The 16,807-nt window shown below is 40.9% G+C and overlaps 1 protein-coding gene across 11 annotated transcripts in view; it reads right to left on the bottom strand.

Moving 5' to 3' along the window:
* Positions 1 to 16,807, bottom strand: part of PLXNB2 (plexin B2) — a 351,000-nt gene that overhangs the window by 148,401 nt on the left and 185,792 nt on the right. For all 11 annotated transcript variants that reach the window (XM_006122609.5, XM_075928258.2, XM_006122610.5 and 8 more), the window contains one exon: positions 13,766 to 13,844. In XM_006122609.5, the coding sequence (XP_006122671.3) occupies positions 13,766 to 13,767 (2 nt within the window). In that variant the 5' untranslated portion in view covers positions 13,768 to 13,844. The remainder of the gene's footprint in view (positions 1 to 13,765; positions 13,845 to 16,807) is intronic.

Consider the following 16,807-nt stretch of genomic DNA (forward strand, 5'->3'; position numbering starts at 1 on the left):
TGAATGAAAAACATGGTTTTGACAAGAAAAAAGTTTGTATCAAGCACATAAGGTTAATTCAATTATTTTGTACATTAATTGAATTTAAATTTCCATACAAACAGAACTTGACACGAAGTTTTATATAAACAAGTAATGCATTAGTCACCATTTTCTAACTTAAAAATGTAAAAATGAAATCTGAACTTACATGATTTCTTTAATAAATATGTTTATATACAGTATACCGTCCTTACTTGCAAATTTAGGTTATAATTCATTGCAATCAACAGGATTTAATAGATACTGACCAATAAAAAAAATCAATCTTACTTTAGGAAAAGAATGAAAAAGAATAAATACAAATGCAAAACAATTAAAATTGCTCATTTAAACCACAGTTTCCTGCTTGCTGGTTAAAATTATGTGCACCCTTTCTGCACACTTAATGTCCAACAAGTATAAATGTGAACAAAGGACGTCAGTGTTCTATAAATTTCACTGCCTATTTACAATGACTAGTCTAGCAGCACCTTAAAGAAGTGGGCTGTGACCACGAAAGGTCATGATACCATCAATGTGTTTTGTAAGTCTTTAAGGTGCTGTAGCTACACTATTTGTTGTTTAAGATTTCCCAGTTACAGACTAACTTGATTACCCCTCTCAAGCTTTTTCTATTTACAGACTGAATTTCAAGCCCATTCTTGATCTACAGATCAGGGACAGAACCAGGCTCTTGGGGTAGGTTTAAACTGCAGCTAGTGGTGAGTCTCCCATCCCAGATGGGGGGGATGAGGGGCTGGGCTCAAGCTAGCACATGAAAAATAGCAATGTAGATTTGCAGCTGAAGGCTTGAGAGAAGAGGACAATTTAACGCACTCGACTGAGCCCTTCTAACATAAATCTGTCTTCCCAGGCTTCCCCTAGACAAGACTTAAAGGCACATAGAGCAGAGCTTTCTTGGTGGGACCAAAACATGGAAGACTGCATTCAGATCTAAACCTTAGCCTTATTTGCTCAGTAAGGCCTTCTCTAGAAATGGCATCTCCATCCCTTGCCTCACAAGAGTTTGGAGAAAGTGGAGTTATAATAGAATGAACCACCTAAAGAAAGAAAAAGAAAGAAAGAGCAAGAAGTCAGACTGTATCCCTCTTCCTCCACAGGCATGTTTAATTGTTGTCCAGCACTTAATGCCATATTTCTGAACACATTTCCACAAAGAAAACTTCAGCAACAACTGTGTCGCTAGAGACTAACAGCTTTTTGGGGCATAAACTTTGATAGAAAAAAACAACTTTATCAACTGAATGCATTCATCTGATAAAATGGGTTTTCCCCATGAAATCTTATGTCCTAATAAATCTGTTAGTAGTCTTTAAAGTGCCTCCTTGTTTTTGCAGATACAGACTAACATGTCTACTCCCTCTGATTTCTTTCAGAAAGAAACTGAAGTTGATCATCACCAAGGTAATCAATCAGGTCTCCGAACTTATCCTTTCCTTCCAACTATTCTTACATAGAAAACTCTCTCTCCTCACATTGAAAAAAAAAATCAGTGCGCTTTGAAAACAAAGTTAGTTTTACCAAGCACTCTCATGTGTACATTTGATTGGCCACTGTATTTTTCAAAGAGTTGCCTGGCGCGTGCTCTTGCGCTCTCGTTCTCGCTCTCTCTTTCCCTCTCTCTCTGCAGGAGGACAGTGACATCATGTGTCACTCTGTCTCTCACAGCCCCTCTCTTTGCCCTCAGCTGTGGGGCCTCCCCTCTCCCTTGTGCTCGGAGACGGAGAGAGGAGCAGGATCTGTAGGGCCTGCAGACAGGGCTGCCCTGCTGCAGCTTCAGCCCAGCCTAACCCCGCCCTTTCTCCTCCCCTCTGTGGGAAGAGAGCTGGGCCTGGTGAGTTAGGGTAGGGCTGGGGCTGGCCTCCCCACCACCATGGCTGCCAGATGGGGGGGTGGAGGGGAGGGGAGGGGAGGGGGAAGAGGAGGTGGTGCCAGGCTGGTGCAGCCCAACCGTCAGAGGGAGAGCCTAGAGTTGACAAGCGTAGCGAGCAGGGGGGGCGCAGCTCCCTAGTATTCAAAACATTGTATAACATTGTAACTCCCACTCAAGAGTACCTACAGACTGTGATTCTGCTCTTTGTTGATCTGAGTTAGCCACAAATAGAAACCTAAGTCATTCTGTGGAAAGCAGCAAAATGCAAACAACTTTATACATAATATTTTTATAACATAACAAAAAAAAAAAAAGACACCTTTAAGAGGAGCTTACCTCTAAAAAGAGGTTGGTATTTAAATCTAGACCTTTACTTCCTGTTTTGGGATAATCACTTTATCATACTTTTCAAAGTCAAATTAAAGATTATAGAAAGAGAACAGTCAACAATAAAAAAATTAAGGTACAAAAGTAGTATCTAAATTCAACCACAAAATCTTTTTTATGAAAGTATTTAAGGTCAACATTAAATGAGTTACTTGATTGGTACATACATTGAGTCTGGAATAAAAGTTACAAAGGAGACTAATATTATTTAATTCCTATTTCTGCCCTAATCAATTAGGATTTTAACTGAACTAAAGTTAATGTATTTCACAGTTCATAAATACTAATTTATAACCTGCAAGTGGAGAAAAGAAAAGTCACACTGGCTTTGACAAATATATTCATACAAACAGCATAAAAATCCTTAGAGCTCGGGGCATTTTTTTTCATGTATGTTGGCACAAAAGTGGTGGTAAAGGTGAAAAGCAGTGCAGGTGGTATACTGAAAACAAATTCACATGTTAATGTAAGCTGTTTTGATTTATAATTATAACATTCAAGTTCACACTTGTTCAAATGAAATAACTGCTTAAATCACTGGAGTAAAACAAAATTAAGAAATACACTGATGTTTCAGAAGGCCTATACAAGACAGTCTATAGCAGTTAAGCTGCCTGGTTTAAATGCTTGCCACAACTCTTTTGTACTAGATCAGGGGTTCCCAACCTGGGGTATGCATACCCCCAGGGGGTACGAGAAACTTGTCAAGAGGTACGGGGAATATTTGGTAAATAACTAGATTATCCTAACTGAAATCTTCCAAAAGTAGTAGTGTTAGTGGAAAAAGTTGTGGATTCTAGAGTCTAGAATTTATTTCCTTTCATATTGAATAGGGGGTACGGGAAGGTTTACTAAAAGCCAAGGTGGTACGGGGACCGAAAAAGGTTAGGAACCCCTGTACTAGATGAAGTTTCTGCACCAAGCCAAAATAGACTAGGAGTATGAGGATTTGAAATTTAGTCTGTATAATTCAATAGACCCAGAGTCTGAAAGCCTCACGTACATGGTTGCAGAGCAACAGTGGTCATTAGGGATCTAAGCAACTAGTTGAACCAGTACTCAACTAGTTGCTTCTTCCCCCCTTTTCTGCCTCTCGTAGAGGTTGGGGAGAGGAGCCAGCGCATGGGGGAGGGGAGCTGGCTTAAAAGCTGGCTCCCCCCAGTACTGTCTCTGCAGGGGAGGCAGAGGCACTGTGGAGGACCAGGCACAAGCCAGGACAGCTGTGTCCTGATTCGTGCCAAGTCCCCTGCTGCGCCTCTGCCTCCCCTGCTCCTCCCATCCCCCGCAGAGATGGTGCAAGGTGTGGGTGGACCGGCTATTAAGCAGAGGCGCAGAGGGAGACTAGGCGCAAGCCGAGTGGCTCTTGCTACATTTAAAAGGCAGAGTTGCAGCGGGATTAGCTCCCAGCCCTGGGAGCTAACTCCGCTGAGGCTCTGAAGCTTCCCCAGTTATCGACTAATCGAGTAGTTGATGGAAATTCCATCAACTACTTGATTATCTGACTAAACACAATTTAACATCCTTAGTGGTCATTATTTCACTCTATGGGCTGTAATAGAAAGTCACGGGGTAGGAAAAAAGTGAGTCAGGGTGAAGGGTCTACACTGCCACATCAGCCACAACAGAAATTCCCATGAAAGCCAAGTGCCTTAGGCTCTGTGAGCAAGGGGAAGGGTGAATTCCATCCAACGACAATGGCGCACATTTAAATCATGCCAAACTCCTAGCCTTCACACTGCCCATATGACGCTTCCTCACACCAGGGATGTTTACTTATCTGATACAAAAAGGTTTGGCTGCACTCTGGCCCAAGCATCAATGGTCCAAAGGGAGTGCTTTCTTTGTCCAGTAGTTTAAAACAGGTAGAGAAGAGAAACTATGTAACATCTTAGAAAGAAGCTGCATGGAGATTTAATCATAATACTAAGTAGCTTATAAGACTCATCTAAACACGTATCCAATATTAAATAAGGAGTGTGCTCTTTTAATAAGAAAAGATACCAGACAAATAGTATTACGTGGGAGTTGATTCAGGAAGCTTAGATTTCCCAAATTTGCATTGTAACCTGAAAATCCCACTCTTCCAAAAACATCTATAAATTAGGGCTTATTTTCAGCATCAGTGTCACCAACCATTTTTCATAGATGGACTCTCTAAGGGCTATTTAGCTGCATACTGTATTTTTTAAGTTTGTTTTCACATAGAATAAAAAAATATTCAGTTGACATCAGTAGCTTATCAGAAACATGATATCAGTGCTATTTCCTTCATGCTGTCTACAGATCACTTTGTGACCGATAAGAATAACAGGGTTTTTATTCACTTGCATTGAAAAGGAAAAGGAAGTATGTGATGATTTAAATAAACCACAAGAAAATGAGAACTAGAAAAATTGCAGTCGAGCTTTAAAATAGTAACCTAGAAAACTGATCTGAAGTTCTATTCTAATCTGCCCACAGGTTTCTCGATGGTTATTTGAACACTATACAGAAGCTTAGATTTGCTTTGTTCTTCTCCAATTATCTCTATAGGATGACACAATCCTGTCCAAAAATAAACTACAGTTTAATTTTGCTTTAGCATTTCTCTGAAGATGCCTGCATTCTTCTAATACCCTATCAATGCACACCCCGCCTACGCTGAACATTTCAAATGCGGAGCTATTTATAAAAACAGAACACATGGCAGTTGAGGGAGGAGAGCTGAGTGCTCTATTGGGAATTGGGATGGGGGTGAGAGTCATCACTTTCTGTTTTTTAATCCTTTTCTCCCTGTTTTGGGCTTTGGTCCTGGCAGTTGCATTTATTCACTACAAGCGGGGCTAAAGCAGCTATAAAGTCCTCTGAATTTGAAATCCAGACAATGCCGACTATTACTTCAGCTGTATGTGACTGCTCTGCGCTGTTCAATCAGTGCAGACCCTTTCTTTGTACTCTAGGTTTTTCCCTCCTCTATGTGACAATCCCTATCAGCCAAAAGCCTTTTGCTGCAGTTTTGTTTAGTTTCCCACCTGCTCTGCAGTAGTGAGAATGGAATGCTGTGGCACTGTAAGCCCAGCGTGTCATTCACCAGCACAAAGGCCCTGCATAACGTTCAGAATTTCAGAAAGCAAACAGGTAATAGCCACCATTTTCATGGCATAACAATGCACTTGAAAATAAATGCCATATTTTAACTTAAATTGTGCTGAGGAATACATTTAAAACGGCACACTGAATGGGACATATTTTTCATTATTGCAATGCTTTTTTGTTGTTGTTATGGTCAAACAGCATGGCAAATTCATTCTCCAGCCCAATTGTGCTGACTGTGTAACAGAACAGGGATAGAAGAGCACAAAAGTATCAAGATAAATCAATGTTTAATGGCACTAACAGTGGGAGACAGATAAATTACCTGTCATATTTGACTTCCAACTTCAAGCACCTTTTCCTCTCTATACAGCTCCCCTCCCATACATACCTATTGAATAAAATCTTCAAAGGAAGACTCTGCCAGACTTGCCTATTTTGTCCTCATGCCTTTGGTGTTCCAACAAAAATTATTTGCCTCATGCTATGAAAAGCTGTATGGGCACAAGGTCCCGAGCTCCTGGGAACCAGGAACTTCTGAACTGTATTTTTGGTCTAACAGGTTCCCTCTTTGGCCCTGGGCCATTCACTTTGGTCAACACAAACTGAGGGCCTCAAAGTTAGAGCCTAAATTCATATTGAGGCATCAAAGTAACCAGCCTGAATTTCAGAAGAGCGAACACTTGGATCACTAACTGAAGTCTAAGATAGCAAAGGCTAGTTAGTGAGGTACTCAGCATCCAGCTTTGAAAATGCTGGCTTCAAACACTGCTTGTTTCCTCATGTATAAATAATACTTGACAGACAGGTGTACTGTGAGGATTAGCCAGCATTGGTCTAGCACTGTTGGAGAGCAAAATGTTACTCAGTATTTTGGTAGACTGATATTTTGAAATTGAACTTGATACCAACAATCTAAAATGCTAAAGAATTCACATTACTGTCTCCTACATATTGGAGTACTATTGGAGATTACTTTATGGTACTCCAGCCAAATAAAGGATTAATGAGCTGATCTTTTACATTTAAAGAAAGAAAAATGAATTCCTTAAAATACAAAAATGAAAAAAGTGTTCTGAAATATGAGTTCCTACTTAACATCATCCTCAATGGACCTTAAAAACAAATTCAACAGAAACTCCAGTTGAGGGTCAAATGTCACTGATCTTAAGAGAAAAGTTACCTTTCACAACTTTCACTTCCCAATGTTCTGTACATAGTATTTCTCAAGGGCATGATCCAGGGAGTTCCTAACATATGATAGACATGCACTCATTTTATTCAAACAGAGAATTATTTTCCCCATGGAGGGAGAGGAATGAGCCACCATCTATGACATAGGTATTACATTTTCATTCATAATAAGTAATGTGAAGTGCTTTCAAGGTTGTTATAACAGTTATGTTACACCAGTCTTCAATTTATACAAGTGGTCAGCAACAGTACAGTGCCAGAGGAAGCTAAGGATTTTTGTGGAACCTTAACTGCCAGGTATATTTTCCTACTCAGCATTGTTCCAGGCAAAATTTATATTAATATTTCTAACAATTATTTTGATGCAAAACTCTAACACTTCCATGTTTTGCAGCTGAGCCTTTCACTGCCCCCTAGGATAATCTATTGAGACTTGTCTGAGTTATATACAGTAAAACTCCAATTGTCCGGCATCCAGTGGTCCAGCACTCCTGAAAATCCGGCACCAAGTGGAACCCGGAAGTGCTCCAGCCAGCTGGACAATTGGAGCTCCTTTGAGCCCCACATGCGCTCATGGGCCGGGAAAGGGAAGCGAAGGATAGGGGAAGGGGATTATACCCTTGTGATGGGTCTGCTGGGACCACACTGTGCCCGGCCAGGGTTCGCGTGACAAGCGGCGAACCCTCGGCAGTTTTGCAGGGAGGCGGGGGAAGCCCCACACAGCCACCACGACAGGCCAGCTGGGGCTGCAAGCAGCAGTGGCGGACTTGGAGAAGTGGCTGAGCAGAGCAACTGGGGTTCCTCAGATTTGTCACCTACAAAGAATGGCTCAGGTTTGGGAATCTCCCCAATAACCTCAGCCATGAAGACTGAAGCAAAGAATTTATTTAGCTTTTCCTCTATGACTATCATCTTTGAGTTCCCTTTTAGCATCTCAATCATCCAAGGGCCCCACTGGTTGTTTAACCAGCTTCCTGCTTCTGATGTACTAAAACATTTTACTATTACTTTGAGTTTTTGGCTACCTATTCTTCAAACTCCTTTTTGGCTTTTCTTATTATATTTTTACACTTAATTTGACAAAGTTTATAGTCCTTTCTATTTTGCTCAGTAGGATTTAACTTCCACTTTATAAAAGATATCTCTTTATCTGTCACTGCTTCTTTTACCTTGTTGTTAAGCCACGCTGGCACTTTCTTTGGTTCTCTTACTGTGTATTTTAATTTGGGGTATATGTTTAAGTTGGGCCTCTATTACGGTGTTTTTGAAAAGTTTCCATGGAGCTTGCCGAGACTTTACTTTTGTCACTGTACCTTTTAATTTCTGTTTAACTAACTTCCTCATTTTTGTGTAGTTCCCCCTTCTGAAATTAAATGTCACAGTGTTGGGCTACTGAGGTGATTTTCCAACCACAGGGATGTTAAATTTTATTACATTATGGTCACTATTTCCAAGTATTCCAGTTATATTTACCTCTTGAACCAGATCCTGTGCTCCACTTAGAACTAAATCAGGAATAGCCTCTCCCCTTGTGGGTTTCAAAGCCAGCTGCTCCAAGAAGCAGCCATTTAAAGTATCAAGAATTTTTATCTCTGCATTCTGTCCTGAGAGGACGTGTACCCAGTCAATATGGGGATAGTTGAAATTCCCCACTATTATTGAGTTTTTAAATTTGACAGCCTCTCTAATCTCCCTTAGCATTTCATAGTCACTATCACTGTCCTGATCAGGTGGTCAATAATATATCCCTACTGCTATATTCTTATTGGTGCATGGAATTACTATCCATAGAGATTCTATGGAACATTTTGGCTCACTTAAGATTTTTACTTCATTTGATTCTACATTTTCTTTCACGTATAGTGCCACTCTCCCACCAGCATGACCTGTCCTGGCCTTCCAATATATTTTGTATCCTGGTATGACTCTGTTCTATTGATTGTCCTCATTCCACCAAGTTCCGTTATGCCTATTATATCAACATCCTCCTTTAAAACTAAGCACTCTAGTTCACCCATTTTACTATTTAGACTTCTAGCATTTGTGCATGTTTAATGATTTGTCACTATTTATCAGTCTCATTTCTTGATGTGTTAGACTTTTTTTCATTTGACTGTCTTTCATCTGATCCGACCCATACTTCCATAGTCTCCTCCTGAGTAGGACATAGAGCATCTCTATTAATAGAGCCTCCCCTAATAGATGTCTCTGCTTCCTCTTGTTTTGAGGAGTCAACAGGAAAGTGCTTGGTGGTCAATTTATTGTATCTATACTAGATGTGATAAATCAACCCCCTCTGGATCGATCACTACCTCCTCAATCAACAGGCAGTGAAGACATGTCCATACTCTCAATATTCCCCTTCCAGTCAGGCTGTATAAAGGAGAAGGAGGAAGCTGTTTCATTCCATCAAAGGCAGGTGGTGGCAAGAAAGCAGTCTGCAAAGCGAAAGAATGGGATAGCATGTGGTGCATGCAAAGAGACAGGGCAAAAAGCCTTTAGTTCCTGGTGCACCTTCCCCTTCAGAGCTTGGACTAAAACCCGGATTCCCAAGTGCCAGTGCTGTTTGCAGACAGCAAATATATGTGAATCATCCTGGCAAACTGTTTGCCTCATCCCCCTCTAGTGCCTTGTCCACACAGCAATAGTAGGTTAACTCCTCTACTGGCTTTCTTGTCAGCTCAAATGGCTGAGGTCAGTGCTATGTGAATCTAATGGTTCCGAGCCTGTAAATGAGCCTATAGAATCAACAGTTTCACATGAGGGGATTTATGTTTTTTTTCAGTTTGCTTTTTAAGAAAACCTGGGATATAATATACTAACACACACTGAAAGCATATTAAAGTTGCAAAGGCAATCAAAAATTAGGAAATAACAGAATTAAGAATGCTTCTACATCTTTGTTCCAGCCCCTTATGCATACACATTATGATACCATGTTAATTGCATGATCATATGCAGATTTTCCAGAGGACTCCTGCTTCATTTAATGCACTGACTAGGGATGTAATAGTGTAGTCAATTAACCAATAAGCAAAAGCTTATAGGTTAATGTTATAGACTACACACATTTCTTCCCCTCCTCCTCCTTTGCTAGTAAAATTTTTAGCAGGTTAGCCAGCAGCCTGATTAAGTCCTGGCTCATGTCAGGTCTGGGACTTATCCCTGCTGTGGCTCTGCATGTAAAGTGTATTAGGAGCCGGAAGCTTGGCTCAGTTTCGGCTCATGCGGGGTCTGGGAACGCAGTCCAGCTCTTTCCCACAGGCAGGAGCTGCTGCCACCCCCCGCTGTGCAGCAGTGTAGGGTGACAGACAGCCGGTCTGTGAGGGAACTGGTTTTTTTAACTGACTCCCCTCATGGACCAGCTCCCACCTGGTAACCCATACTGCTGCCTCTGATACAGAGGCAGCAGCACAGAGTGGGGATAGAGCACACTTGGCTGCCAGCCTCACCCCCAGGGACTATACAGTAGTCAACTAACCAATAAAAATTCATGAGGTTAATCAACTATTCAATTAACCAATATTTAACATTCCTAGTGCTGACCTCCTACGGTTGTGGGCTGCTCAAGCCACAACATCCACACTGCTATTTATATCATACAAATAAAGCCCCACTAGGGCAAGCTCATTTCAAGCTGCAATATAGACATACTCTAGAATAAATATCTCAGGAATGGAGGTTGTTCATAACTCTGGAATATTGTAATTGTGAAAAAAACATGGTTCTTTATAAATGAACACTGACTTAGTACAGCTTTGAAACTTCACGTTTTTATCCATCTTAATTTAAATGAAAAAAGCGTGGCAACAGTTTTCTTAACTCGTCAAACTTGTCATATTTCAGATCGGTTTTCCACATTTCTTAGCCAAAACAAAAAAGTTATTGTTGATTGCCCAAATCCATTCTGGGTATGCTGCACATTAGTAAAGAAACAAATGGCAGAAGGGACTATAGGAAGAGGAATCTGACATGTTTTTAGAATCATATTCCTAGCTCTGTTTTAGACATACACATTGCAAGCTCTCCATCTCTGCGTATGGTCAACACCTAGCATAATCAAACAATGATCTTGCTTGGAGCCTGTGGGTGCTATGGTAATAGAAAATAATTAAGTTTTTTTTAAAAAAAAAATAGTAGATATAAAAGGGCATTATCCCACTCCGTATATCTGCTAATCCCGGTGCTATCCCAATCTCTGATATACAGTACTGCAGGATTAATATCTGATTTTTTTTTTTTTAGGAAGATACGTGTCTAGTTGTAGTGCATTACTAGTACAACAGGCACATAAATAAATTAGAAACGTTGTTTCCATTCAGAGCTTTAATCTGTATGCTCATAAAGTTAAAGCAGATGAAAAGCAATATGTACTGGAGATCACATTAATTCTGTCGCAATGGATAAAACAATGTTGACAATAATTTAACTAACTGGTTAAGTCTTTCTATTCAAACTGAAAAAGGAACATACACAGCAAGAGATTTGGCCAACATGATAGACAACAATTTAAAGCAGTTTGCTGTATCCTGTGAGTCTCGATGCATGTATGAAATTGTTCATTTCCTGAACATGAGGTTTTATATGTTTTGAATGGCAATTTTTATCTTGCAAGCTATTTTTAAATTAAAAATCCTATGCTAAATGTCTCTGTGCTGTGCTGCATATTTATTTCTTTAAAGGTTCACACTCACTATATTCAAACAGTAAAACACAATGAAAATATGCTGGTTCAACTGCTACAGAAGCATGCTCTCCACACTCTCCAAGATTTCAGGAAGTTTGAATATCTCTGTGGTAGTTAGGTGATGCATCCTAAGAGTGGAGTACTAAATACACAACTCACACTACTACTTAGATCAGTGGTGGGCAACCTGTGGTCCTAGGGCTGCACATAGCCGATCCGGGCTCTGTGTGGGGCCCATGAGCAGTGTTCCCTCTTATCTGCATGGCAGTACAGTGATTAATGAGCCCGGCCCAGTCATTCAGCTCCCTACATGGAGCCCTAAGCCTCTGACTGGGCGGAGCTGATTAATCACCTGTGAAGCTGTGCTGCTGTGTGGCTTAGAAGGAACATTACCTACGAGGCATTTTATTTACCATTACCTACACACAAGGTTGCCAGAGTCTGCTGGTTTTCATCCACATAATTTTTTTCCTACTGGTATTACTAAAGTGGAACACATGTAAAGCAATGCACATGAAGTGAGGTGTGTGCTGGTAGCACACAACATTGACTGTGAGAGCCATGCGCTCCCTCTGCTTCCAATCAAAACACAGCTATGGTTTAATAAGCACACCCCACAAATTCTAGCTATGCAAGCACACTCATTAGCCTAGTTGCCCCTCTCTGACAAACTGGCAAAAAAATCTCACGATGATTCAGGGTCATTGTAATGCCTTAGTAACATCACCACCAGCTCTTCAAGACTTCAACAACCAGTGATAGCTCTGTAAATCTTTCCAGGTTGTAACTTCCCTGCATACTAGGAAGTTTTTAGTGTTGATCCAGCAACCCTCAGCTTCTCTAGTGAAGTTTACACTGATGATGTGAAGAGCAGGCACCTGTTCGTGCTGTCTGGACATCTAGTCAGTGCAGATGGAATCAATAAACCTTTATCTTAAATATCTTGCTGTTGAATCACTGCTTAATTTAAGTGGACCACAAAAACTTCTTGACAACATCCTAAAACCAGGGCTACTCAACTTTGGAAGCCCTGGGAGCCACAGTGATACTCACAGCGTGTGCCAATGGCCACAACTTAAGTGTGGTTGTATATACATGCAAATATATATGCAAATAGCTTCTTTCACACTGAAGGGCCTGAATATAAAGATTAAGGCAAGACTACACAACACACAGGCCCCATTTAAGTCAGTTCTGCTGATATTAATAAAATGCAACATTTACCCGATTCCCACCCATATGACAAACACTTGTAATGAGCAATGACAGTCCAAGAATTTAACTACTAAAATGCATATCAACAGAAGACCATTATATTGACTACTTTTTTGTTTTAGCTCTCACCCACAGGCCACAAATAAGTAGGTCGCGGGCTGCATGTAGAGTAGCCCTGCTATAAACCAAGGTTGTCTTCCTATGGTTTTTACACTTGTGACTAGGTAGTAGTTCACAAAAACCTGCAGCCATGGGAAACAGGAGGTGAGATGTTTGGAAAAATCCAATTAAAAATATTGGAGAAAATCTGTGGCAGAACGGTTACCATGATCATTATAGCCTCTCAGTGCCTGCCATAGTGACAGCAAGTACACTCACTGCACACTGTAGCAAAAGGAGGACTTCCATTAGCAGCAGCCAGTCTATAACACACAGATAATGTATTCTTAATGTACCCAATAAGAGGTAGGTATCATAACTACTATGATAAGGTAAGGTAAGGAAAGGTAACAATATTATCAAATACTCCTAGTGCGAGGATAAGTAAAATATAGTGTATGATTTCGTTAGAGATTGCAATAAAAGAAAGTCTTTAATTACATTAATACAACTACACATGGATGGTAATATAACATTTTTACAAAGAATTTTACATTATCTGGAGTTCTTAGTTTGTAAATAGTTGGCTCTAGAGTTGTCAAAAATGACTTGCAAAGGACAGTAATGCTCTCAGACTGAAACATCAGGCATTGAAAACTCTACATACAGAGAAATACAAAATTCAGTGCAAGTTCTTTCCATTATAAATCCAAATCTCCAGTCCAAAACCACACACCGGTAGAAATACTACATATGGGACTGTATTATACAATGTAAACCTAAATCCCATTTGAAATGGAAACTATGTCTACTGTACGTAACTCAAGGCTCCCAACTGGTGTTTTAAACACTTTTTTAAAAATGGGTTTTTACTGACAGCCCACTGTTGCCTCTTTGTTTTAAGCAGATATATGGATACCTAACAATACTGACAAGATCTTGGTAATAGTTTAAGTCATGTACTGCCTACAAATGCACAGATTTTTAAAAAATGTTTCTCTTTTTATTAATAAAAATATGAGTCCCGACTGAGCATACTTGGTGTGCTCAAATTAGTCCCATGTTCAACAGAAATATAAAAAGTACTGGAACTTCAAAAGTAAACCTGTATTTTGGTATAATCTGCTAATTTACTGAATCATTTTTATGGTTCCTAATCATAAACCATTTTATTTGTGAAAAACTGAAATACTTACATTCACTTTTTCCACTGGCTCTTCTTTACTGCACTTAGTTTCCAGGACAGTTTTCAATCTTCTCCTTTTTCACATTTACCTATAAAAACAAGGAAAGGAGTTATAAAAATATCCATTATATTCTTCTTACACTTACTATATTTGGACTACTTTTGCAAGGAGAACAGCTTATGTTTAAAAAAAATAGAGAGAGTGTCAAGTTTATTTTTTAAATAAAATTTTGCCATACAAGAAGTTTGAATCCCAAGACAAAATGAAGCACTGCTCTGAGTGTTTTGACTCCACTCTAGTGAGAACATGAGCACCTTCACCTTCCATTGTCTGACAAACTCAGCATCTTGGCAGAATTGAACAGCTTTAGAATATTTTATAGAGGGGAAACAATACCTAAGCACCTGAGGGCTGATAAAATACTGTCTTCTTAGCACTCAAAGCCACTGTTGTACTATAAAAATGTCAAAAGGCAGTAAAACTAAGTTTTTCTACTTGACTATAAAGAGGATGACTGTTTTGGAACAGGTCTCCAGCAATGGATGGGCATCAGTAGGCAATAGTGACTTTTTCTTAAAATGCTTTTCATAATTCCGGATAAATTAGTTGGTGTCCCTTTAATATATAAGCAAATATATATCTACTAAATATTTGAGAGTTTGTGTGCCTGTCCATGCAAGAATTCCTCTTAAAAGGCAAGAGCTAGGCCCACCAAATTCAGTATGTAACTTCCTCTTATCCAGGGCTTGACAAAATACGGCCTGTGGACTGGATCTGGCCTGCCAAGCCACCAGATCCAGCCTGCAGACACAGTGGGGAGCCCCAGGCAGACTCCCTTGCTTGCCTCGCCCTACCTGTTTCTCTTTCACAACTGTGAGCCTAGAGGGGAGCAGTGGGAAAAGCTTCTTGAGTTGCCCCCACCCTCAGCACAATCCCATTGGCCGGTTTCTGGCCAATGGGAGCTGCCTGTTTGAATAACAGGCAGCATATGAAGCACCACATCTCCTTCCTCTCTGGCTCATAGTTATTCATACATGCACATTGCCCCTGCAGCATGTGCAGGGGTGAGGCAGGAAAGTCAGCCTGCCTGAGAAACCTACTGGGCTACTGGCCAGGACTCACCCTGGTAAGTCTCCTGGCCAGAGCCTGCCTCTGGCACTCCCTTCCCCAACCCTCTGACCCTCATCCCACATAACCCAAACCCTCTCCCCCCTTGTCCACCCACACACCGCTCTCAGATCCTGCACCCCAATCTTCTAACCCAGACCACAATCCTCTTCTGTCCTAGGTCACAATCCAAACCCCTGCATCCCCAACTCACAACTGCCTCCTACACCCAAACTCCCTCCCAGACTCACACTCCCTTCTGCGTCGAACCTTCACCCCAAACCCTGCACTTCATCCATTAATATAATGGAAGAATGCAGCCCTTAAACACTCACCATATTCTTGGAGTGGCCCCCATCAAAAATTATTGCCCAAGCCTGCTCTGATCATAACAAAGAAAGGTAAGGGTTTGGTTGTGGCAGGAAAATAGGATGTGCTTGGCGGGGGATGGCTTGCTTTTCATAAAACCATACAGAAGAAAATCACCAGACAGGTAAAATGGGGGCTGTTTGGGGGTATCCCAACCCAAGCCTTCCACACCCCAGGGCCCTCTGAAGAGAGTGTGGGGGAGCTGAAGTTCCCTCCCTCCTGATCCATACAGGAACATTGCAGGCTGTTCCCCTGAGTCTGGGAGTGAAAGGAAAAAGCACAGTTTGCTGCATTCCCTGTTTTGGGTGTGGGGCTAAGGGGGCAGATGACCCTGGACCTGCCCTGTCAGAGTGACATGCACCCTTCCCCTGACTCTGCCTTTTGGAACTGCACTGGCCATGGGGCGGTGCTTCTCACCTGGCCCGTAGCTGCTGCAGTGAGAGAGGGCTGGAGTAGTCCTCTTCTCCCCCTCCCCCCGCCCCAGGGCAGCCTGCATAATGAACCCTTCATCCCCAGCACCACCCCAGAGCAATGATTCAAATAAGCCATGTATATTTTCATTTTATCTTGGAAAAACAAAAAAATGAGTTAAGGATTTTAGGAACACCAGGTAAGTCTTCTAAGTATGCAATACGGATTGTGAAACTACAGTCCCTAGCAGACATGGACATAGCCTTAAACCAGAATACTAGATTCAAACCATTCCCCAACCCAATGCACCTCTAAAGTTTGCATCTGGATCTGAGTTTGTGACTATGCCCTAGCAGCCTTTAACTCCCTCAAGGGCCATGGAAAGCATGTCAGTTGAAGGCCTTCACCTTTGTAAGTCATGTTTCACCATGGTTTATCAGCACCAGAATCAGTGTGCTTCATGGCATCCTACAGACTATTTATGTCAAAAAGTTGACTGGAATTAATGGTTTTTGCATTCCATGTGTCTGGTTACCATGGCAATAAGCACTGTTTAAGGACACACACAATTCATCTCTTCCAACTCCCTGCGCTTTTCTCAGATAATACTTTATTGTTCTTTATGATGTACCAATAATTTTCTCAGAGCTATGAGACACACAAAGAAAAAGCTGGTCCCTGTTTGAAGGAACTTGCAATCAAAATAGACAAAGATGAGACACAGAGATGCTTTCGAAAACTCGGACACGTTGAATCAGGGTACCTTTCTGAAGCTTCAGTGTTTAAATCTGAAGAAGGATTTGAATTTGAAAAGATTATGCCTGATGCAGTGGGGTAGAGCAGTGTTTCTCAACCAGTGGTACGAATACCCTTGGAGTACTTGAGAGAAGTCTGGGGGGTACATCAACTCAACTGAAATTTGGAGAAAACTGAATTTTTGTTTTAAGTTTAAAGCACTTTATTATTTTTGTACTTTTTACACCCAAAAATGTCATCGCCCACACAGCTACAATTTAGTTGTTTAAACAAATATGTTGCGATGGTAGAAAAAAATTGTATGCGTCTGTAAACTATAGGTACTGGGGGTATTTTTTTTTAAGGGGGGGGTACTTTATAAAAAAGTTTGAGAAACACTGGGCTAGAGAGCTTATTCCAAGCAAAAAG

Source organism: Pelodiscus sinensis, chromosome 1, assembly GCF_052426305.1.
Source record: "Pelodiscus sinensis isolate ZL-2025 chromosome 1, ASM5242630v1, whole genome shotgun sequence".
In the NCBI taxonomy this organism is placed as follows: domain Eukaryota; kingdom Metazoa; phylum Chordata; order Testudines; family Trionychidae; genus Pelodiscus; species Pelodiscus sinensis.